At 37.0% G+C, this 24,679-nt stretch overlaps 1 protein-coding gene across 1 annotated transcript; it reads left to right on the plus strand.

The window, feature by feature from the left end:
- The first annotated feature begins 23,363 nt into the window (after positions 1 to 23,363).
- Positions 23,364 to 24,413, plus strand: LOC133518220 (histone-lysine N-methyltransferase SETMAR-like). The gene has a single exon (XM_061851851.1). The coding sequence runs from the start codon at positions 23,364 to 23,366 to the stop codon at positions 24,411 to 24,413; it is 1,050 nt and encodes a 349-aa protein (XP_061707835.1).
- Positions 24,414 to 24,679: the final 266 nt, after the last annotated feature.

Consider the following 24,679-nt stretch of genomic DNA (forward strand, 5'->3'; position numbering starts at 1 on the left):
TCCGCCCCTTTCAACGCTAGAATTCCTCATTTTCATAAACGAATGAGCACAATTTAAACTCAGGTACTTTATCAATAAAATTAGCTCGCTATTGAAGGCGCAATTCCAATGAGTCGGCAAGGCAAACACCGAAGACAAAGCCAGGCACCGACGGTCACGTATTCCAATATTTATTTTATCAATATTCAACCGCTTTAGCGCGAGTGACATTTTCTCTGTTCCAACAGGGTTGGGACACCCTTTGTCTTCGAACAGGGCTGTATTTTGGTTTCAATTGTTAACTGTGAAAATATCAGGTGGAATTTTATAGCAATATTGGTTTGGATGTGGCGTATCATTGGACTTTGACGGAGTTATTTGAGATGAAGAATAGATAAGTGAATGTTATACATACTTTTTAAGTTTTTATAGTCTAATATTGAAACAATTGACAGCTAATTAAATCCCCGTTTTCTTAAAAAATAAGCTAAAATATCAAGTTGTTCTTAGAGATAAATAAAAATATGTGTAATGTAATGTACCTAATACCTATACTCATAGTATTGGTATTACTACTATTTGTGTTTATGTAATAATCAAGATAAATAATGAAACACGAGTATTTTCTTACCTTTATTTCAGAATATCTACTATACCACGTCTTCTGACATCGGTCGTGAGTCTGTGAAGATCCATCATATATCTCTTACGACAATATTAGATGATTCACACAAAACACGAGACAAGCCTAGATAAAGATGGAGAATACCTCGCGCTACTAAGTAGTAATAAACATAAAAAGTCGAGATGATAGCATATTTTGATACTATTAACAATAAGTACCTAATAGTTACCTGTCATTACATCCACATAATTTACCATCTTCTCTGTCAACCATGTTACCTTTTAAACTTGTGTTTCGTATCCACGGTATGCATGAGATTCGTTATAAATTATGATTTTCTCGAACTGAAATCACATTGCTGCTCAAAACCTCAGGCCACTAAACTGAAAAATCGACTTAATACAAAAATATAAAATAAAGTTCTCATTATTTTCTCAAGCTATTTAAGTAGGCTACAGTAGGCACTACAAAACATTACCCTCTTTTCTTCTCCAACAAGGAAAAAACGAAAAGCATAAGAAGCCCTTCATCCCTGTCTACCGCGTACCCACTAATGCCTTAACAAGGCGCTTGCAAATCGAGTTGGCTCCGCGGCCGCGGAATGCTAATGCCCGATCGCCCGGAAAATACACTTCGCAGGTTAAAAGTGCCATTGATTAGGGATACACTTTACACTTGCTGCACGCAAAATGCCATTCGTGGGGTGTTGATTGAGTGCGCGGGCCGTAGGCAAATAAGCTAAAATCGTGTGTGAGGGAGAATTAAGATACAATAGATAAAGCATGTGCATATGCTGATTGTCTGTTTTGCTGAAAAGAATATTGGAGTTATTTTAGCTTAAAAAGAAGGCAGCAGCATTGCTGATATATCGTTGAAGCAGCAAGAAATGGGTGATGTCACTGTCAATAACGTTGATAAAAAAATGACAAACACGTAATCACCACCAATGCTGTTTCAGATGTACCTAATCAGAAAAAGCATACGATGAGACGCTAGCAGCATATTCAAATGATGAGATACGACAAAGCCAAAACCACATGTTAGCGTGTATATTTAAGAGGGAAAAATAGCTTTTCTAATCTAACGAAATAACGGTAATTTTTATATGAAATTTCATTACGGGAGAAAACGGTTTCCACTAAATCTTAACTTATCACTTAGATTTTGATGTCGATCGCTTCAGCATACTAGGTTAGGTTTTGATTTTTTGAATAAACAATTTTTTTTTATTTGCAAATTTTGATTAAAAAGGAAAACGTTTAAACCTAGTTTTTCATTGTGTCAATAACATACTGAAAAAATCATGGAGAATGGAAAATGTTAAGAAGTGGAAAATAGTTATTTGTACAAGAAGTGAGCAAAGTTTGATATTTCTTCGAGTGCTTATTTTGAATCCCGTGCAAGCGAAAGATTCTATAGTAGATTCACGAGCGTAGCGAGTGAATCTTATTTAGAATCTTGAGCGCAGTAAGGGACTCAAAAGCGCACGAGATGTAAATAACTTTGATCTCGTGTAGTACACAAATTTGTTCACGACGGCAGTGTGAACATATTTGAAAGGTAAAAATACATCCTGAAAAATTTAATCCGTCTTCATCACTATTTCATTCATGTTGTCTTAAGGTATTCTAACAATTAAGTTTAATTACCGCAATAAAACAAAACGAAAGAAATTTCAATAAAATAATACGGAAATAATGAAGTAACGAACATCAATTGACAGTTCAATCGACAACTTTTTTTTTTTGCAAAAAAAAACTTTGTAAGATACGGTCCGAATTGCGGATACAACTATTTGTCAACTATAGCAGAGATCGTTAAAAGTAGAATTATTTACTTTGCTTAACAATTGCGTATTTTTTAAAGTTCATTGTTTTGATTGTATAATAAAATACGTAAAATATAGAGTTTTTAATAAATTTTAAACTTTTATTTCATTAATAAATTTTTACGATTTAGGACTCGTAGGGTGTTTTGGAACGATGCGGTCTGACTTATTTCGGGGGTCTAATATAAACCGTCAATATGCCATTGAATTACGTATGCACTTATTTGTGTCTCTTTCTTTTTGCTAATGACGTGAAAGGGACAAAGACTAGAATCCAAATATTTCGAACTTGTATTAGGCCCCGCATGTTGTAATGACATTCGCATATAAAGGTCACTTAAATGTTATTTTGTCTCACTCAGTGAGCAAAATGCGATTTTGCTCACTGTTTTAAGCAGCAAATTACCCTTGTTCCAGCTGCTGACGTGAACACGTTTTTTCTTGTGGTACAGACGATCAGGTATACTTCCCCCTTAACCAGAAAATTACCTGAATCCAATTCCATTAATCCCACCTTCTAGGTTGACAGGCACCAACGCGGCACCCAAGAAATTGACACGTCCCGTATATTCAAATTCTAACTGAATAAACTACGACCAATTCACAAAAATCCCCTGAATATTGCATATCCTAATTTTCATGTTGCCAAGTTCCCGAGGGCGCTTCTTATCGGTTTACCCGCACGTCACATCGCGTCGTCCGACGCCATCATTGTCGGGAATAAGTTTGAGCAAATACGACTAGAATATATCTGTCGGGCGCTGGGACTTAATTCCTGAGGCTCCCGTCGCTCCCTGTCCGTCAAATTTAGTGATCAGGGTTGCTAGAGCCTTGAAAATACTTTGGATTTTTTCTCTTTTTTATGTGTCTGCCACGGTGGCTAGGTTTTGGACGTTTAGTTATGGTAACATCCATACGCATCCATATCCGGTTACTCAGCATCATAAATTAAAGTATAGTAAATTACACTAGTCATTTTAAGTCATCTTGTTAAGCTTAAAAAGCAACTTTACGGTTTTTTTTTATCTATAACCATTAGATAATTCCCGCATTCAATCGGTTGAAATGTTGTTTAAAATGGTTATTTTATTATGGTTATATTAATTAACTAGTAACTATATATTAACCCTGGACAAATAGAGAATGCAGTTGATAATATAAATATTCACCCTAAAGTTGACAAATAAAAAAAATTGGGTTCTAGTCTCGGTTGCGCCTAATAGAGAAAAAAATATCAAAAAACCGGTCATGTGCGAGTTCGTTTTAGTCGCGCACCAAGGGTTCCGTACTAACTTCGAATTATCTTGTATGACTATAAAGGCGAAAGAGTTTTGATCAGAAGTACATATACTAAGTATATTTGTGTAGAACGCCATCTATCGGCAAATTATCTGACTAATTTGCGCAATGTAATGCACGTAATTCTCTATCATGTGAACCAATTTCAAAAATTGTTCTTTTATTTGATAAAGGTGTCTTTAACGAAATCTCATAGTTATTTCAAGTGTAATAAACACACGTAAAGTTGGTTAAATTGCAAACTGTATTCGGAAAGATTTTTCTTTAATTTAAAAAAAAGTTACCAAGATAGAGGTCTGTTTATATTTTTCCTGTAAAATTTCTAGTAATATTAATATTAACTAAAAATGTTATAATTTCAATGTTTCTGGGTTAGCGTTATTCATAACTACCAAATTTCAAATCGATAGCTTCAGTGGTTATCGAGATATTTAGCATTGTGACAAACAGGCGGACGGACGGACAAAGTGGACCCTTTCCTTTTATACCTTTTTGGTACGGAACCCTAAAAAGGGGCTATAAAGATGTGTGCATTATTAGATAGCCCACATTTTTAAGTTTAGGTATTATCGAAGGACATCGATGAAGTAGCATTATATTGCTATTTCATCAATGTCGTTCGATAATATGTAACCTTTAAATAAACCAAGAAGTTACAAGACGAGCATCCCTGCCAGCATCCAGGTACAAGAGTGACAGCCTGTGACATATTTTATTCACGTGCCCGCGCCAAACGCCGTCGATGCAGATAAATTGTTTTACCGCGAGCCACGTCCCAGACTTGGCGTTTGCATGATGAGCTCCTTTTTTATGCCCGAATAAAATTGTGTTAGCCGCGAAATTGTTTCCGCCTGCTCTGATATTTATGGAAGTTTGACTGAAGGGTTTTGGAAATGTGGGAAATCATTTTATTGCCGCCGGAAAAATCTTGTCAGTGATGCTTTTGGAAATTGTGCCAGTGAAATTACGTCTAACAAACACCTCAAGGTGATGCATTAAATTGGTGTAGGTGCTTGTTTGAATTTTCCATAAAAACAATCACTACTAAAACCTAAAGGTTGTCTGGACGCCTGTTGTTTACCTCTTTTTAATGTGCTGTATAATTGATATTGTTCCTATATTATGTGCAATAAAGAGTATTGTATTGTAAAATCCTACGCCAATTCTCGGGATTAGTTGCCAAGTGGACCCAGGCTCTCATGAGCCGTGGAAAAATACCGGGACAACGCGAGGAAGAAGATTGTATTGTAAAATCCTAATTAGTCAGTGTGGTAATGACTTGATATGCTTATTTAAAATAAAGTATTTTCTAATATTTTCTATTCCTACTAATTATATTCAAAACTAAAAAAAAACTAGTATTACCCAAGCGTTTCGGGAAAAGCCCAAAAAAAATTAATCAACATTAATTTGTATTCGGTGTTTACCCGTATACATCAATCAATCAATCAATCAATTTATTTTGCAATAAAAAGGGTTGGTTTACAGATATTATGACAATATTCCTGCTTCGCCACCTTACCTTTCCGAAAGGTTTAGTTATTTAGCTGCTGGTAGTGGTCATCGCCTTCGATCAAGCACCAATCTTTTACTCACGATTCCTTCCAATACGACGCGCACATACAAGAAATCCTTTACTGTCCATGCCGTCAAGTTATGGAACGAGATTCCGGTGTCCGTGAGGCAATCCCAATCTGTAGCATCACTCAAGGAGAAGCTTAAAAAATTGTGGCTTTCCGATACTTTGGTTACGACTTCCTAGTTCTTTGGAGTACTTCTACTTTTTTAATTTCCATTACTTTTCTGGTTCGAATTCATATTTATTTATATTATATATTGAATATTTATTTATTTTTATTTATATATATATGTATGCATTATTTTATGGTTATTTTTCTATCTATGTATATTTGTATCAATGTGTATTCAAAACGTGCATTTCATTAATTTCAGTGATTGTACACTTTTGTTTGTGTTTGTCATTCATTCACCGTTACTTCTGTTTTACTCATTTCCTCAAAGGTTAACTGGAAGAGATCCCATACAGGGATAAGTTCGCCTTTGTTGTATTTAATTTACTCTGTAACTGTGTTTTTCGTGTTTTTATTTCTATGTACAATAAAGTATATACATACATACATACATACATATTCTTATGTACAGTCCTTCATTAGCCATAATCTATAGGATGAAAAATATTCACAATTAATTGCATATGCACAAATAATTAATTGAAGCTTAACTAAAAATAATAATTTTTATTATATACTTAAACAATCAATTGGCTACCTATGTCTTAACATTACATTATAATTAACTGTCGAATCGTGCTAGTTTCTAAGCCATGATATGCAATTGTATGTTTCATGATAATGTACGATTTCTGTTAAGTGTACCTAATAAAGTAAATTAAATAAATAAATAAATTATGCATTAATTGTTTAAACATTCATTCAATTTATACATTCTATGCTTTCAAAGCCGCTCTCGTATTTTTTTATTAAATTGAAAAAATCAGGCACTTTTTTAAGATATTGTGGTATTTTATTGTAAATGTTTACACACATCACGGTACAATTCTGCCCAAATCGACTTGATCTTTTTTGTTTGTCAACCACAAGCCGGTTACAATTTCTTGTGTTCCGTCGTTATTAAATCTCTAGCAGTTTTAAAAAGTGATCTTTGCTTTCTTACAGACAAAATATGTGCATTCCCGTTGCCGGGGAGGTTTTGGGCTTATTCTGAGCAACTTTTAGTATGGGACCAACCCCGAAATAGCGAAAAAATGTCTTGGCTGTTTCATACATTTTAGCTGGTCCATTTTCTATGGGAGGGTAAATTTTTTATCGCTATTTCGGGGTTGGTCCCATAGTTAAAGTTGCTCAGTATAAGCCCCAAACCTCCCTGGCAACGGGAATGCACATATTTTTTGGCCACCTAATATAAACATGGAAGAAGTGGTATACCCAATTAAAAAAAAGATTACACAATTGTAAAGGTTAACTCCACACAGAAAACGAATACTTTTTTTTTGGGCAACAAATTCTCTCCCATCTAGATCTACCCAACACTGGGAGGGTAATGTCAGAAGTGATGATGCAACACCTAACATTACCCAGCTAGTGTTGGGTAGACCTAGATGTATACGGGTAAACGCCGAATGCAGATTATTTAATGTTGTTTAAATTTTCGGACTCCACCTAAAACCCATGCCTCTTAATAAATATTAGTTATACCAGGGTAAACTTGAGTTTAATTAACCTTTTAACATTACCCGTAACATACAAATTACTTATTCCTTTTGTATGCGCTAGCGACTAATATTTTTGAAGTCGGTGCCAAGTCAAATATTAATAATGAATGAATGGCGACTCTGGAGCCGTTCAATAAAAAGGAAAGAAAGCTGTCCATTAGTTATTGGGGGTATTATAGTCCAGTATTTTAATTATTTGGTTAGCACATATAAAAGTAATAATATTTTATTTTATCTTTTTTGGAATTAGATTTTGATTTTCTTCATTCTTTAGAACTCGTTCCTGTCTGGCCAAACAGTCATGACACTAAAAAGTTTTGCGCTTTGGTTACTTTTCAAGTCTCAAGGTTAGTCAGTGGCCGCTTTCGGATGAAAGAAGCCCCTGGCGTCCGTTGGCCCGTTGAGTGGACGACATTCGGAAGATTGCGGGTCACTTCTGGATGCGAATAGCTTAGGACCGGGACAAGTGGCGTACTGGAAGAGAGGCCTGTGCTCAGCAGTGGGCGATAAAGGGCTGATATGATGCTGATGATGAAGGTTAGTCAAAAGTCTCCATGGATCCATCATGATTTGAGGAGTTCCTCAATTTTTCATGGAACTCATTATCAGAACTGGACCTGGACAAAAAGTTTCATAGAACCTGACTTGCTTCACAAACTTAACGAAGAAGACAAGTTTGAATGAAACTGCTCGATCTGGTGCTGAAAATACAAGAATCGCTAAATATATGCCTATAAAATTTGAGGAGTATCCTCAATTCCTCATTGATCCCATCATCAGAACTGGATTTGACAAAAATAGGACCAACTTGAAACTACAATATATTTTTAAACAAAAATAGTTATTTTCAGCACACCAACTGGTAAAGGCCCTCTTGATTGTTCAAAATCTAATGAGAAAGTTGCATTTTATCCACATCTGGGGCAAAGTAATCAGATTTTGAATTTGAAATTTATGTTCGCTGGTAGAATTGACTTTTAAATGATGATTTTGAATGATATTTTTGGTTATTTGATTTGGATTTTTTTTTGATATTTCATACTTAGTATTATCCCCTAGCGTTGGTGGGATGAAAAATTTTGTGTTTCACTCGGAGGCAAAGTTTGTTTAACCCTCGTGCCTTGAAAATTAGTTTTTTTGCATTTTGATTTTCATTTACCTACCGTTATCAAAACGATACAAATAAGAGCTCACGTCTCGTGCGCACGTATATCAAAAAACGACTATGAATAAAATCATAATTATTCCGTGCAAATAAACTTTAAAACCATGCAAATAACAAGAGTTGATGCCTTGAGACCCATCAAGGTAAGTACTGGTAGCAAAACATACCCACCACCAGTTGCAAATAGACACAGGCACCGTGACGCTATCAATATTAGAGCTACATCAAATAAGCGACGGCAAACGGCGGGATTTAATCACTCCGCGGATAACTCACGTTAATCCAATCACTGTATTGCGAGAATTATTTACTGCTTGTGAGCACAAGTTTGCTTAGGATACGTTACTACGGTCTCAATTTATCGGATTGTAGATATATCGCGCGGGAATGTGGTTATTTTTATGTAGTTTTCTGTTGGTATATTACAAAAATCCAAGTCTACCTTCCATTCATTCATTCATTGTATAAATACATTCACTCATTCGCTCAATCTGTCATTCGCTCAATATCATTATTCTTGCTTCACTTGAATACAGAACGTTGAACAGTCAACACGTATTTTTACTTTGCCGACCCCACCTATACCTATAGGTTATGGGCCCAGGCCACGTGGTTGTTAAAAATCAGTTTGAAAATTACGTTCAAATATAAATACGTAAAAATGGATCAACGTGCAAAAAGAAATATTCAACCGTTTAATGGCGACCGGTATAGCACGTGGAAGTTTCGCATTAAATCACTTTTAGCGGAACTGCAAGTCTCGTCCGTTATCGAAGAACCAGCTCCCGTAAACCCTGACGCCGTGTGGACGCGAAAGAATCTTATCGCTAAAGGTACAATAGTGGAATATTTGGGTGACGCATTTTTAAATTTCGCCCAAGATACGGATTCCGCAAAAACCGTTATTGACAATCTCGATAAAATATATGAACGGCGAAGCTTGGCTACACAATTGGCGTTACGTAAACAATTGTTAAATTTAAAATTGCAACCTGACGTGAATCTGATCCAGCACTTCACAAATTTTGATAGTTTAATCACTGAATTGATTTCCGCTGGCGCTAAACTCGAAGAAATGGATAAAATATCTCATTTGTTACTTACGCTGCCTGCCAGTTACGATGGCGTTATTACTGCTTTGGAGACGCTCGGCGAAGATAATTTAAACCTATCGTTTGTCAAAACGCGCCTTTTGGATCAAGAGGTTAAAATAAAGAACGAGACAGTCACCGGATTAAAAGTACTTCATGCGGCAAGTGACAAATTCTCTTCTCACATCCCATACCATAAAAGGAAGAGACACGTGGATCATTCATCGAGCTACGTTCCCGATTACAAAAAGAAGAAACCTAATTATCATCATCAGTTCAAGACAAATCATCAAACTAGAAATTCATCGCATCATATATCTAGAATGTATTGTGACTTTTGTGGACGACGTAATCACTTCAAACAAGATTGCCGTTACTTCAAGAAATCACAAGTAAACAGCAATGGTGGCGGCAACAACGGGCAACAGACGCAGCAAAACATCGCCCACGCTGCCGTGCCGGAACAAAACAACGAGGACGGTTTCGCTTTTATGTTCTCACAATGTAAGTTACCAAAACCTAATCATAATACTAATGAAATTACTTTTCTTCTAGATTCTGGAGCCACGGACCACGTTGTAAACACACAGGTTTTTTTCTCATCATATGCAGAACTTACCTCACCCCTGAAAATAAATATAGCTAAAACTGGAGCATTCATACAGTCAACAGGACGAGGTCGTATTGATGTCACAACCAACATGGGAATACAAGGTTCCCTCGAAGATGTTTTATATTCGACGGAGGTTCCCGATAATTTACTGTCAGTAAGTCGAATGCAAAAAGCAGGTATGGAAATTGTTTTTAATAAGGAAGGCGTTCGTGTTTATCAAAATAATAAGTGTATTATGTCTGGCACTACTTGCAATAACCTGTCTAAGATAACATTTGCTATTAATTTGCTAAAGGTGTTGAGTGTAAATATAAATAGAAATTCAAATTTATACAATTTATGGCATAACAGGCTTGGACATATACATAAACAGAAGTTCATTAATCTTAAAAATATGATTGATGATTATTCTGTAATTGATAAAATAATTCCACCTACCGACGAGTTATGCGAGCCATGCGTTCTAGGTAAACAATCTCGACTGCCTTTTGCAAAATCAAAACCAGAACGCACAAACAACAGGCCCTTATTTATAGTTCACAGTGACGTATGTGGCCCCATAACTCCCACTACAATTGATGATAAAAACTATTTTGTAAATTTTATCGATGATTACACGCATTACACGGTTACCTACTTATTGCATTCGAAATCTGAAGTTTTAAAATGTTTTCAAGATTATGTTTCTAAAAGCGAAAATCTATTTAATTATAAGGTAGTTAATTTATATTGCGACAATGGCCGAGAGTATCTGTCAAATGAGTTCAAAGATTATTGTGTAAACAAGGGAATATCATATCATTTAACTGTGCCCTACACACCTGTCCAAAATGCAGTATCTGAACGCATGAATCGTACGTTAACCGAAATGGCTAGAACCATGCTTACAAGTGCGAAATTGGGTAAACAGTTTTGGGGCGAAGCCGTGTTAACATCAACTTATTTAATAAACAGGCTACCCACTAAAGCGCTAATTGGCAAAACCCCGTACGAAATGTGGCATGGTATAAAACCGAAAATAAGTCACTTGAGGGTATTCGGTTCCACTGCATATGTTCATAATAAAACTAGAAAGACCAAATTTGACGAAAAATCATTTAAATCAATTTTAATTGGTTATGTGCCTAATGGTTATAAATTATTTAACACTGAAAATAATCAATTTTTGATCGCCAGAGATGTATTGTTTGAAGAGTCAAATTTTGGTGAATCTAGGTCAATATGCAGTGATGACATTCCTAATAAAATCAGCAAGCCGAACCATGAGTCGGTGGAGTTGATCAAGCCAATATGCAGCAATAATGAAATTCCCGCCAAAATCAACAAGCCAAATAATTCGGTGGAGTTGATAGGCATTACACAAAGTGACGTAAACAACAAGTCGCTAAATAACAACAATGAACAGTTACAAACTGACGTTAGCAGCAAGTCACTCGACACCGAATCCAGTTGTTTACGACGTAGCGATAGAATTCGTAATCTACCCTCTAAAAATTATGAATTAATGAATGACCCAGATTTAGCAGTTTTATCGCTTTGTTCTAAACAACAGTTACCATTACCTGTGCATTTTAATGATATTTTCAATCGGCCAGATACAAATGAGTGGTTAAGTGCAATTAAAAGTGAAATTGATTCATTACGTAGCAATCAAACTTGGTGTCTTGTGGATAAGCCTAGTGGTGTAAATATTGTAAGTAGCAAATGGGTTTTTACTATTAAAAATAACGAGTTAGGTGAACCGATACGGTATAAGGCCCGATTAGTAGCGCGAGGTTTTAGTCAACAATATTTGGAAGATTATGACGAAACGTTTGCCCCAGTTGCGCGGATTACTACGTTTAGAATGATTTTAGCATTTGCGAATCAAAATGATTTACTTGTCCATCATATGGACGTGAAGACTGCATTTTTAAATGGCATCTTAAAGGAGGACATATATATGCAGGTTCCAGAAGGTATTTCCTCTAAGTCTAATCAAGTGTGTAAATTAAATAAAACACTCTATGGCTTAAAACAGTCTTCACGGTGCTGGTACGAACGTTTCGATCAGGCGATTAAGGGCATGGGTTTTGAAAGCTCGAAAGTTGACCCATGTTTGTACACATTGAATAAAAATTCGATCGATTTGAATGTGTATATAGTTTTATATGTTGATGATTTAATAATAGTAACCAAATGTGTACAAACAATGCAACAACTTAAGAACTGTCTAATGAAACAGTTTGAAATGACCGATTTAAATGATATTAAATTGTTCCTTGGCATACGAATTGAGAGAACTAAAGATAAAATAACTTTGGACCAATCAACATATCTCCAAAATGTTTTAAACAAATTTTCCATGAGTGATTGCAATCCCTCAAAATCACCGTTCCCAAATAAATTAAACTATGACGCATTGAATAGTGATGTCCAATACAATGCACCCTCTAGACAAGTCATAGGTTGCCTAATGTACGCAATGCTTTGTACGCGCCCTGATTTATGCGCGGCTGTTAATATTCTAAGTAGATTTCAAAGTAAAGGCAATGAGGAATTATGGAAATGTTTAAAGCATCTTTTAAGATATGTGAAAGGAACTTTAAATCTTAAATTGACTTATTATAAATGTGATTATAAACAGCTAATGACCGGCTATGCGGACTCTGATTGGGGAGGCGATGAAACTGATAGAAAAAGTACAACAGGATATTTATTTCAAATGTTCGATAATTGTACAATTTCGTGGTGCACACGTAAACAAAATACAGTGGCCGTTTCCTCAACAGAAGCCGAATATATGGGTTTATTTGAAGCTGTAAAAGAGGCTATATGGATAAAATCGTTACTTATTAGTGTATATATAGAAGTAACTAAGCCTATACTTATTTATGAAGACAACAATAGTTGCATTAGCATTGCTAATAATCCCACGAATCACAAAAAGTCAAAACACATTGATATAAAATATCATTTCACCCGTGAACAAATAAATAATAATGTGATAATGCTAGAATATATTTCCACAGGAAACCAACTAGCAGATATGTTCACGAAGGCAATTCCAATGACCAAGTTTCACGAATTAAGAGTAAGATTGAATTTAATTTGATTCTATTATAATTGAATTATATAAATCTAATATAATTGCATAAGATAATAATGTAAAATGATTAAAATGTATTTAAAATGCGTTTGATTAGAGTGTATATTAAATGTATAAAATACTTGAATTTTTGAGGGGGACTGTTGGTATATTACAAAAATCCAAGTCTACCTTCCATTCATTCATTCATTGTATAAATACATTCACTCATTCGCTCAATCTGTCATTCGCTCAATATCATTATTCTTGCTTCACTTGAATACAGAACGTTGAACAGTCAACACGTATTTTTACTTTGCCGACCCCACCTATACCTATATTTTCATTTAAATCCTCTCTAGTTTATTGTTGGTAATATGTATACTGAACCTTGAAGTGATGGTTAAAATTTGACAAAGGAGACGTTAACTAATTCCATAACAGCCACTTAGCACTTACGTTGGATTGGTTCCAAAAGGAAACACGGTTACATACCTACGCATACGTCATGTTTTTCATATTTTAGACATATACAAAAAAACTGAATTCTTTTGTTCGTATGAATAAGTGACCTAGCCAAAAAAACCCTACAAAAAACCACCCTTAGAAATAATACAACTAATAGAGGCCTATTAGCCAGTCATTACTTATTTAAGAGGGAAGCATTCCATACAAAAATAGAAAATATTTTTTCACTCCTAAATATTTTCCATTGTCCATGATTAATTTAGTAAGTTGTAACACTATAAAAAACTAAATTTATAGGTATTCCTTTTTGTTCAAAATTTGCAAAACGATTTTTTTTAACGAAACCTATAAACCTAGAATATATTATGCTGAAGCGATCGACATCAAAATCAAAGTGATTTGTTAAGATTTAGTTAGTGGAAGCCGTTTTTCTCCCGACATGGAAATTTCATAGAAAAAGTACCGTTATTTCGTTAGGATTGCAAAGTTATTCTTCCCTCTCAAGACATGGAAGCAAGACACAACCGTTTTCTGGATTAGTTATGGATCTAATTCATTTTTTAATACTACATCGGTGGCAAACAAGCATACAGCTTAATGATAAGCGCTCACCATAGCCTATGGACGCCTGCAACACCAGAGGTGATACATGCGCGATGCCGACCCTAACACATAACCTGTTATTAAAATCAGAATACGCCTAACAGTCTAAACGTCCAAGCAAGACTAATAAAAAATTAAATAGGTACTTGTGTAAGTACCTTTAGAAAGTTCCAGGTTAGTTGAAAATCTCGCTTGACCCCACAAACCAGGGGCGGATTATGAATGTTTATACTGAAAATAATGCTCGGTTGCGGTCAGCGCAAATATTTGAAGGAGTCAAAGGGTGGCTTTTTGCAGGCTTTGAGGCCGCGGTCGCGGTCAGATAACCGGATTGTGCCCTGTCAAAGAAACTGTCATTTTATTACTAACTCGGCTCCGCTACTTGGTTTGGGGTGAATTCCAATGGTATTAAAATGCAGTAGGGAGATATGTACCTAATTTTCCTAAATTCATTTCATGTACTCTATATTGTTATAGGAAACAAATTAAGGAAAAAAATATATACGTTCTTTCAGATGGTCGCATAGATCTACGGTCCGATTCGAACTTTAATACGGATGTGTCAAATATCAGTTTCATAAGTGACCTTTCTTCAAACAAAAACGTCATTTTGACACTGACATATCCGATCCATATCGTATCCTAGATCTAATAATATTTTATATATTTTAAAGTTCGAATCGGCCCGCTCGTCTAGTATGATTGCTTATAGATCTGTGGATGGTCTAGTGGTTACCTACATAAGACTGACAAAGTAGAAGCACCAGTTCCAAATCTAGACTTCTTCTGGCAAATCAATTAGCAGTTAATAAACCGTATCCATGACCCAATATTATGTGGTGTTTTGTAATTAAAAACAATAAACGGAACTTTCTCCTATGGAGCCTTTTGTTATCCAAAAAAAATATGTAGTTACCTTCTGTCATTTGATCTGTAAATGTAACGTTTTCCAAGAACACCACCTGTTTTGAGTTTTTACTTTTAAACCTCATTCAATTTGCTTAAAGGAAGGAATCAAATAATATTTTACACTCCAACTCCCATAAACGTACCACCAAATTTCTCAACTTTAGTAGAACATACAAGTTTATTCGAGCACACCCAAATAACGTGCTCTATTTACGATGGACTGACACTAAAATGTTTCGAATAAAATTGTTGTCCATCAAAATATCCCATTTTCCTCTCACCGGCGGTATGTACCAAGTACGCCTACGTTACACGGAACTAAAACTTCTAAAGATTGAAGCATAGGTAATGCAAGCAAGACAAATAGAGCACAGGCGGCACAACGAAGCGCTCCAACTGGGGCACCTTACCAAAAACCACAACCATGTGATAACTAAACATAAGCATTACTTAGTACCTAGGTACTAATTTATCCCTCTAGGAACATAGTCTTGTATTACTGAAGGTTGGTAAAGTAGCCAGAGCTCCTGGGACGTATTGTGTTGCCTCCGATTGACCTACATCCATCAGAATGATTTATTTGCTCCGAAGTTGCTCGCGTGCATACGGGTCGTATGACTTGTATAGGTATGCTTGGTTATTAAGCCGTGGAATTAAAAAATCTTTTTAATTACCTGTAGGTCTTATCTCTAAGTGCAAGCAACACGGGTGAGACAATGATTTGATTAGTGATAAAGGGGAGTAATATGAAAAGAAATCTATGTCTTTAGGACGGAGAAACTGACAGCTGCATGGGATGGGGATTATATCTGGTTGCAAAGAGCAAAGGATTATTAATGATCGCTTTTCTATAAACAACAAGTTTTTTCTTTTTATATCTATCATTAAAAATGTATGTTTTCCTACAATACTGATCCTAAAGTCTAGTAAGTAAAGAACGAGTTAGGCAATCGAAGACTCGCTATCGTATCTAGTTAGCAAGATCTTCGACTGCTGACTTATTCAGAGCCCGGCAGGCTCCGCGGCTCTGCGGTTAGGTGTAACTTAACGAACCCTCTTTGAATCTTTAATATAGTTTCGTTTAATGTAAGCTAGTTGCGAATAGGGCGCGTTTGTTTCTAAACGCTCAGCTTTGAGTGGACTGAAAATTAGAGACCAATATAGACGTTTGAGTTTTCAAACGGTGCAGAGTTTGGTGTAGTGAACAAACTTACGTTGACGGTTGAGGGTTAGACATATTTCATGCTTGGAATCATCTATCATAAAATTATGCCAGAATGTAACTTTAACAACTAGGTTGCTTCTCTCCTGTGGCCAACGACCCAAAGTTGCCCAAAGTCACAGGCTACATACAAAACCCTAACTTTAGGACTGAAGACTTATCAGCATAAAAGGTAAAAAGCTTTTAATAGGAATGTTAATAAACCATGCCAATAAACTAGAGTATGGTAAAATCATTACTCATATGCACTAGAGTGACAACTTTGTAAATTTTGACCATAATTTGAACACAAATTTAACTCCATCTCTGATTCAAACATTCACCTGGAGGCAGAGGGCTCATCAACCGAGGCACCCGTCCTTCGTAAATTAGATTTCGTATAAAGCCTATTTTAATTTGCTTCGTGCTGGTATTGACTCTGCGCCGGGCAGCGGCTGGTTGACGTTGTGGGCAAAGCAAACACCGTGCTGGCGGAGGCTGGTGCGATAATAAGCTTACCAAGGCAGCGGGCAGCGCCGCCCGCCCTATACAACGCTATTATTAAATTCTTTTGTTGATCCGCGCCCACGGAATGCCCAGTTATTTACGTGCGGTCCGACTCAACGGGATCAACGTAAATATTCCTAGCCGTTTTGTCTTTTGAACTCGCGTAGATGAAAGGATAAAAGAGGATTATTTGCATCGCTGTTTTTTCTGAACATTTGTCTAGCACGGAAATTTCTAACAATTTGATATGGAAATGTGAAAGCAGCAGGTGTGTTAAATCTCATCGGCGCTACTCAGATGTACCTATCGCAAGAGAGGAAGCAGTTATAAAATAAGTTGCATAAATTTAATGTTTGTGGAAATCTGCCCTCCCTCGCACGAATTTAGACGTCTAAGCTTAGGGCGCTTCATTTCGGAACATTACTCTCTGCACAACAATAAAACTCATTAAATCGCTGGCGCGGTCGCGTTTTATAAATGTTTCAGGTATTAATAAAATTAACAAAGCGCGCGTACGCGAGAGGGCTATTTTCCGACAAAGCGTTGGGGCGGAGTACAATAGAGACTAAAATAAATACGAGGAATTTAGCAAACAGGAGGTTTCACAAAGCGTTCACCTGGCGGGCTCGGCGCGCACTATTGAAAATTAAGTGGCTGCGACGGACTTCAATTACGGCCGGAGGAGACCCAGAGAGACAGACTGCGTCCGGCGGCCTAAACATACATTGTAAGACACTGGAAACCCTACTGCGGCTATTATTTTAGTCTCATTAAAATTCTAGATAAAGATAACTTTATCTCTTAATATTAAATCGAAGAAGCGCCAGCGCTTACTTATCGACGTATCGTCATCCTACTTAATAATACGATTTGGTTCAGTCCATAATCTTCTTATCTGTAGCTAAAAAAGCAGTTCAATTTGTCGTCACATACGCGAACTATCAACCCTCGTTGGTTGGCAGATCTGTATCGCGCTCCCTCGGAACACAGGAGCGTATGACGACGGAGTTCGTAAGGGAATGCGACACTTTTCTACTGGAGTCCGTTCTGTGGCCGGCGCGCTAAACCGGCGCTTATCTAGGAAATTACACAGTTTTACTCGATCCTCTCAAAACTGCGGAAGGTTGACTTTTTGCACGGCTTAGCAATCCCCTACCACGAGTATAGTGTATTTGTTTTATGGACATTACACGGGAGTACTCAGTTTTGTTTTTAGGTAAATATTTTTGTAATCTTATAAATGATTTAAAGTGTGTATTTATAATACAGTGAAACTTGGTTAAGTGGGACCTGGGTAAGTGAGAAAACTTTATAACTGGGAAGCATGCTGCGGTCCTTTACCACTTACCTAATTACCTCATTGTTGGGCCCCCAGATCCTTGGAGGAAATGTGTGAAAATCTTATTAAAAAATGCTTGACTTTAAAACAATATTTAAAAATATTTTTTTATTTGCATATAAGAGTTGTCCCACCGCTGGGCAAAGGTCTTCCCTCTTTTCCGCCATTTGGTTCTATCCGATGCACACTTTCGCCAATCTTTACAAAATATGTATCAAAACCGTCCCGCCATCTCCGTTTAGGTACCTATATTTACTTATAGCAATTAATTTCACAAATAAAGTGTAGGTACTCCTGTTATTTTCTCACCCTGTCATTGCAATGTTGGTTGATAGCTGGTTGTTACAGTACCTGCCTACATAATTATTTTAGTTACTATAATCAATCTAAATAACAATTCCCCGTTTTACTATAAGTATATTAAGAATAAGAAGAGTTTTCCAATAGGTAGGTAAAAGAAAAACTACTAACATTTTAAGTACTACAGTTAATATTGTAGACTAAGCGTTCCCTAACCCATATTTTTAGACTACAAAAATACTCCAATAGGTGAACATCTCAAAAGGAAGCGGTTGCGTGGTAAGGGCGCGGGCTGTAGGCTTAGGCGCCAATCGCCAGTTAACCCTCGGCGCGGATTTTATTGCCATTCGTATTGTCAGAGAGATTTTAGCTACTTTGACATGTTGGGAATTCGATTGTTGACTCTTTGCAGCTATTCGGCCTTTTTTATCTCGTTTCATGGCTTACTTCGAAATACTGTTTAAATATACGGACAGATTTTCATTACACCTTATGTTGTTCTCTTGTGATATGGTGTATTATTTGAAATGAAAATATGTAGGTGGGATGTATATACTAGCATCAATACAGTTAACCCATTCAGCGCTAATCACGACACGTTGTCGTTTTGCCTCTACGAAGGATTTTCTCTACATACCAGGAAACCCATATTATCGGCTACGATGTAGTGCTACGACCGTAGCTCAGCCATAAATGTGTTAACAGATCATATCAAGTATACTTTTTTGGTGGGTATTTTGAGAAGTTTAATATATGTATAATGGATTCTAATACGAGTTTTTAGCATGCAGACTAAGCACAAGTAACACATGTTATTGTACAACCTACGTACTCAGGCGCATGCTTTAAAATTCCAATATATATAATATAAAAGAGTAACGGGTGCTTACATAACTGTACAACCTAAGAATAAGATTAATCTTAAAACTACTAGTTCGCCTAAAACTGAGAACTCGAGGTTCGCGTTTTAAAATCGTAAATTAAAAAAACAATATTAATGTGTAAACCGAGCACTTTCATTTGATACCAAACGACCATACTTTTTTGCAAATATGATGTCCAAAATAGCAAGACCCCTCACAAATAGCTTTTTTTTTCTTTCTAGGCTCTCCTAGCTCCATAACCCTTGATCAAATATGCTTATATATAATATAATAAATACTGAAATATAATGCCCTTAACTACGCGTTTACCCAATTTCATTTAAATAACAACAAATTTACTTAGGTTATTGTCCATCAAACTATCCTCTGGTAGTTCATCTTACTCGTAATAACATCGAAATCCCGGGACTTGCCCGTAGCCAGCCGTGTGTTCCAAGTCGAATGTAAGAACTTCACTTCGCTTCGCTTACTCGTTCGATGAAGAAGAAGAAGTGTAACAATCTCCAATTATTTTCGTAAATTTCAAAATGTATCATTTTTAAGTATTTGCTTTAATTATTTAGGCCGCCTAATATATTTAGGTGAAGTTGATGTATGAGCGGCGTTATAATTAATTAGTTTTCCCCTCGGTTTAATGGCCGTGTTGCAATGCGATGTCTCAGGTAAAATGCATAGGGTAATACGTTAACAGCGTTTCGAGCCTTTGTCTGCTCTCAACGAATTACGGGAAAGGCGAAAATTTAAATACCAGCCGAGCTGTTTTACATGTAAGAGATGCACTTTGCATGTAATGTGGCGACTAAATGAGGCGACAAAACGTACGGAAATGTTCCATGAGTGCTGCATTTGCACCTTAACCACTTGCCTCAGTAAAGTCGTTGGAATACCAAATAATAATTGTGTTGGTAAGGAAATTATGGAATCTGAGCCGTGTCTAGGATACAAAGGTTTTTACATGAAACTGTGATAAATTTAGCGACGTATTGACAAGAGTAGAGTGTCATAATAAATAAGTCACAAAAACGTTGTATTGGTAATTCTAGCATAACCCATAAAGTGGCAGAAACCGGCTCCCGGATTAAATTTAATTAATTAAAATAATACCAAAGTTCCGACAACTCAAGAATGACGTATGCTATGAAGGAATAATGCCGTATTACTTAGATGCTGCCCTAAACTTTCGGTTCCAAATGGATAGAATGTCGAACGAAAAATATCCGAGATACTATTCTGTAGTATCCCATTGGTGACTGGCCAGGACCATGACCACACTAAGATTTCACTAACAGACTAATTGATCGAGATTCTCCAAAGACTCTTTCGCAGAAGGTCTAAAAGACCATTCGAAGAAGTAGTCCTCTTTATAAACTTTAACAGAGTTTCTTCTTCCAAAGTATATTTACTTAATTGCTAATTGAAAAATTGCATCCAATATGCTTTAATTAATTTTGTCTTACTTACTAGCCAAGAGCCCTGTCGCACAAAAATACAAAGAGCTGTTGGCATTTTCATTCGCTGCTTTATATCATGTTACTACACGACAGTTGGTGAGCCTCGGTTATCGGCGCTTAGCGTTTGGCGCTAAGGAATACAACTCAATTAAAACAATCTTACTGAATAGAATACACAGCTAGGTAAAAGTCAGAAAGATACTTAGATGATTTTTAATAAATCACAGGAAAGTCGCCCGTTTTCCCGAACGCTTTCTACAGAGAAGTATTCGATATTTTCTCTAGCCAAACGGCTTAGGTTCATTACAATACAATGTAAGCAAAAAGGGTCTCTATTGTTTCCCATAAAGTTTTAAGTCATAATGTATTGTTTGTCCGCATTTTCGTTAGTCATTATTTGGTTTTTCTCAGAAACGCGTAACTTTTCAGGATTGCCATAAAACAAACCTAACCTATCTATAGGATAACCTTACGAAAATCCTGGAAAGTTAACGGTTTCAGAATTATGACCAATGACAATCTGTCAATCATTACACTAATTATGTCAAACAGAATTATGTGCTTTGTTGACTTAGAACAAGCCTTCGATAGGGTGCCACGAGATGCTCTTTGGGTTGTATTGAAGAAAACTGGCTGTCCTGAGAAATTCGTAAACTTGATACGTCAATTCCATGTGGATATGATGGCAAAAGTTCGTCATGAAGAGAATTTTTCAGACACATTTCCAGTGACGTGCGGTGTAAAGCAAGGATGTGTCTTAGCGCCAACCCTTTTTGCGCTATACTTTGCTGCTGTGCTGAAGGATGCGACAAAAACGTGTAGTGGACGTATAGAAATTAGCTCCAGATCAGATAAGTCCATTTTCGATTTGTCGCGCTTTAGGGCCAAAAGTAAAGTCACGAAGCACTCGATATTGGACATACTTTACGCAGATGACGTTTGCCTTATGGCTGATTCAGCAGAATCTCTCCAGTCGTACGTGGACTCTCTCCATGCGTCATGCTGTAAGTTTGGCTTGGTGATAAGTGCGGCAAAAACGCAAATTCTTGTACAACCACCTAGGGGCTGTCACATGGAATACTCCAGTATCAATCTGGATAACAAAGCTCTTGAAGAAGTGCCGCGCTTCAGGTACTTAGGAAGCCAACTCCGCAATGTCAATACCTTAGCGTCTGAAATACCATCACGCATAGCCAATGCAGCTGTTGCATTTGGCAAGCTCAGCAACCGTGTTTGGAGGTCGCACGATTTGAAGTTGTCCACAAAAATTATGGTTTACAAAGCTATTATCATACCCACTCTGCTTTATGCCTCAGAAACGTGGTGCAGCTATAAATCAGATATGAAAAAACTGGACACCTTCCACCTACGTTGTCTGCGCTCAATTCTACGTATAAAGTGGCAAGACAAGGTACCGAACACGGAAGTTTTACGTCGCGTCGGGATGCCTGGTATTGAAGCACTGATCATGAAGCATCAGCTAAGGTGGTGTGGCCATGTCGTGCGTATGGAGAATGAGAGACTGCCCAAAGCAATTTTCTACTCGGAGCTCTCTTGTGGAAAACGGAAGCAGGGGGGCCAATACCTGCGACATAAAGACGTTCTCAAACGCCACCTCGTCGCTTGCGGGATACCGACTGACTGCTGGGAGGGCATTGCATTGCAAAGATCGGAATGGCGTTCTAGTGTTCAAAAGAAAGTAGCTCAATTTGAGCAGCAGCGTCTGGAAGACCTAGATGCTAAGCGTCATATCCGCAAGACGCGACCTAAGCCCTCCTACACATACACCCGCAACTCGACTGGACAACTCCATTGCGCATCGTGTGACCGCATCTTCAAAACAAAGTTTGGTTTTGCGAGCCACATAAGGGCATTTCATAATCCGGACAAGAATTGTTGATGGAGTCGCCATTGCCGGATACGGCAAGGAAGGAGTATATATATGTCAAACAGAGAGAACCGAAGCAAAATAAAATATGATATGAATTAGGCATTAACAAATATTACAGTGTGAACACTGAGAATGTGAACCCGTGAGTTTAGTGAGGTCTACAATATTGACAATACTAGTATTCCTTACACCGCCCACAAAAGTTAACAAATAGAAGGTTAAAAGATACACTCACTCACAGATATAGTCCTTTTTATAAACTAAGGAAATAAATATTATATATAGACCTGCGAGCCTTCTTGGTTGTGTTAGACAGTTTTTCCCGACATTAGTAGCTGCATTGGAGCGTGAGGTTCTCGCTAATAAAATAATATTTTTTATTATTGTTTTGTGTTTGATGACGATTGTGCCATATTTCACGAAGGCCATAGACATACAATCAAAGAGCATATAATCACTACGTTCTATACAATATAACACGAAGGCACATTGTTGCCATGACATTAGTTAAGGCACATGACGTAGTGATTATATGCTCTTTGGGCACATGAAGCTTATTCTGGCTGTATAATAAATTTGATCTAGATTAATATTTGAAAATATTTGTCAACTATCAACAGTGACGTTTCTGTTGCAGAACAAATTCAGATCAAATCTTAAGCAGTTATTAGTTTTTAGAAAGTATAACGAAGCCTAAGAAAAAGTGAAGATATACGAGGTGCGGTCCAAAAATTTCTGGCTGGAGAAATTTGGCGGCTTAAAAAAAAATAAAAAATATGTCATCGCGATTGTCATTTATTCTGCTTTTTCGTGTATGGTTTTGGGATTTCTGTTGGTTGTTGTTTTGATTTCACGGCGTTTTAACGATAGTAAGTCGAAGAATTTTCGAAATGTTCAAATTGGAATATCGCTCCGTGATCAAATTCCTGACAAAGGAAGGGGTCAGTCCGACCGATATAAAAAAAAGGTTAGATGCCGTGTACAGGGATACTTCTCCGTCATTTTCCACGGTAAAAGAATGGAGTAAGCAGTTTCGTTTAGGGCGGGAGTCCATTGACGACGAACCTCGCTCCGGCCGGCCTGTGGAAGTACTCACCAAGGACTGTGTCAAATTAGTGGAAGAGGAAGTTCTGAGTGATCGAAGACTTAAGACTAAAGAAATAGCGGCAAGAACCGGGCTTTCGAAAACTTCAGTACTTAGGATTCTTCATGAACATCTTCACATGAATAAAGTTAGTGCTAGGTGGGTACCCAAACTTCTTTCGAGCTTGCAGCGAACTGAGCGAAAAGCGTGTTCTCAAGAAGTTTTAGATGCGTATAGGCGTTACGGAAAAAGTTATTTGGAGTCGATTGTTACGGGAGATGAAACCATGGTTTTATACTATGATCCTCTGTCGAAAAGGGAATCGATGGAGTGGCGCCGTCTTGGTGAAAGGCCGCCTAGAAAGGCCAAGGTAACGCAATCCACCAAAAAGATAATGGCAACGGTATTCTGGGATTGTCACGGAATACTAATGATTGATATAAAAGAAAGGAATACCACGGTAAATGGCACTTACTACGCCACCCTTATTGAGCAATTACGAGAGGCAATCAAGCAGAAGCGACGTGGAAAACTCAGTAGAGGTGTTCGGCTTCTCCACGATAATGCTCCCGTTCACACCGCTGCAATTGCCAAAGCTGCTGTAACAAAATGTGGCTTCGAGGAAATTCGCCACCCGCCTTACAGCCCCGACCTGGCCCCAAGCGACTATTATCTGTTCTCGAGACTTAAGGCAGACTTAAGGGGAAGACGATTTTCTTCGGATGATGAAGTGGCTCAAGCTGTTTTCGCCCATTTTGAGGACAAAACTCCAGAGTATTTTTTTAAGGGGATAGAAATGCTTATCACGAGATCTGCAAATTGCATTGAAATAGAGGGGGACTATATCGAAAAATAAAAAAGGTTTTGTAAATATATCTACTTGTTTTCTTTGTTAGGCCGGACACTTTTGGACCGCACCTCGTACATATAGATTGAGATAAAGATAAAATATTTCGTTTAGACCCATTTTTATTTTGTCGTCAAATTTCTGTTTTGTCAGATTTCGATAAAATTTGGTGAATATATAGAGTACCCTATTCTGTGCAATGACGTAAGGTGTTTTCGTAACTCAATGCAAAATTACATACATTTCTTTTCGGAATAAGTAGTGATTTCCTATTT

Source organism: Cydia pomonella, chromosome 5 (genome assembly GCF_033807575.1).
Source record: "Cydia pomonella isolate Wapato2018A chromosome 5, ilCydPomo1, whole genome shotgun sequence".
Taxonomy (NCBI): Eukaryota; Metazoa; Arthropoda; class Insecta; order Lepidoptera; family Tortricidae; genus Cydia; species Cydia pomonella.

What these genes read in the sequence shown, in the direction of transcription:
- LOC133518220 (XM_061851851.1), top strand. Translation starts at nt 23,364, where the DNA reads ATGTTCAAATTGGAATATCGCTCCGTGATCAAATTCCTGACAAAGGAA.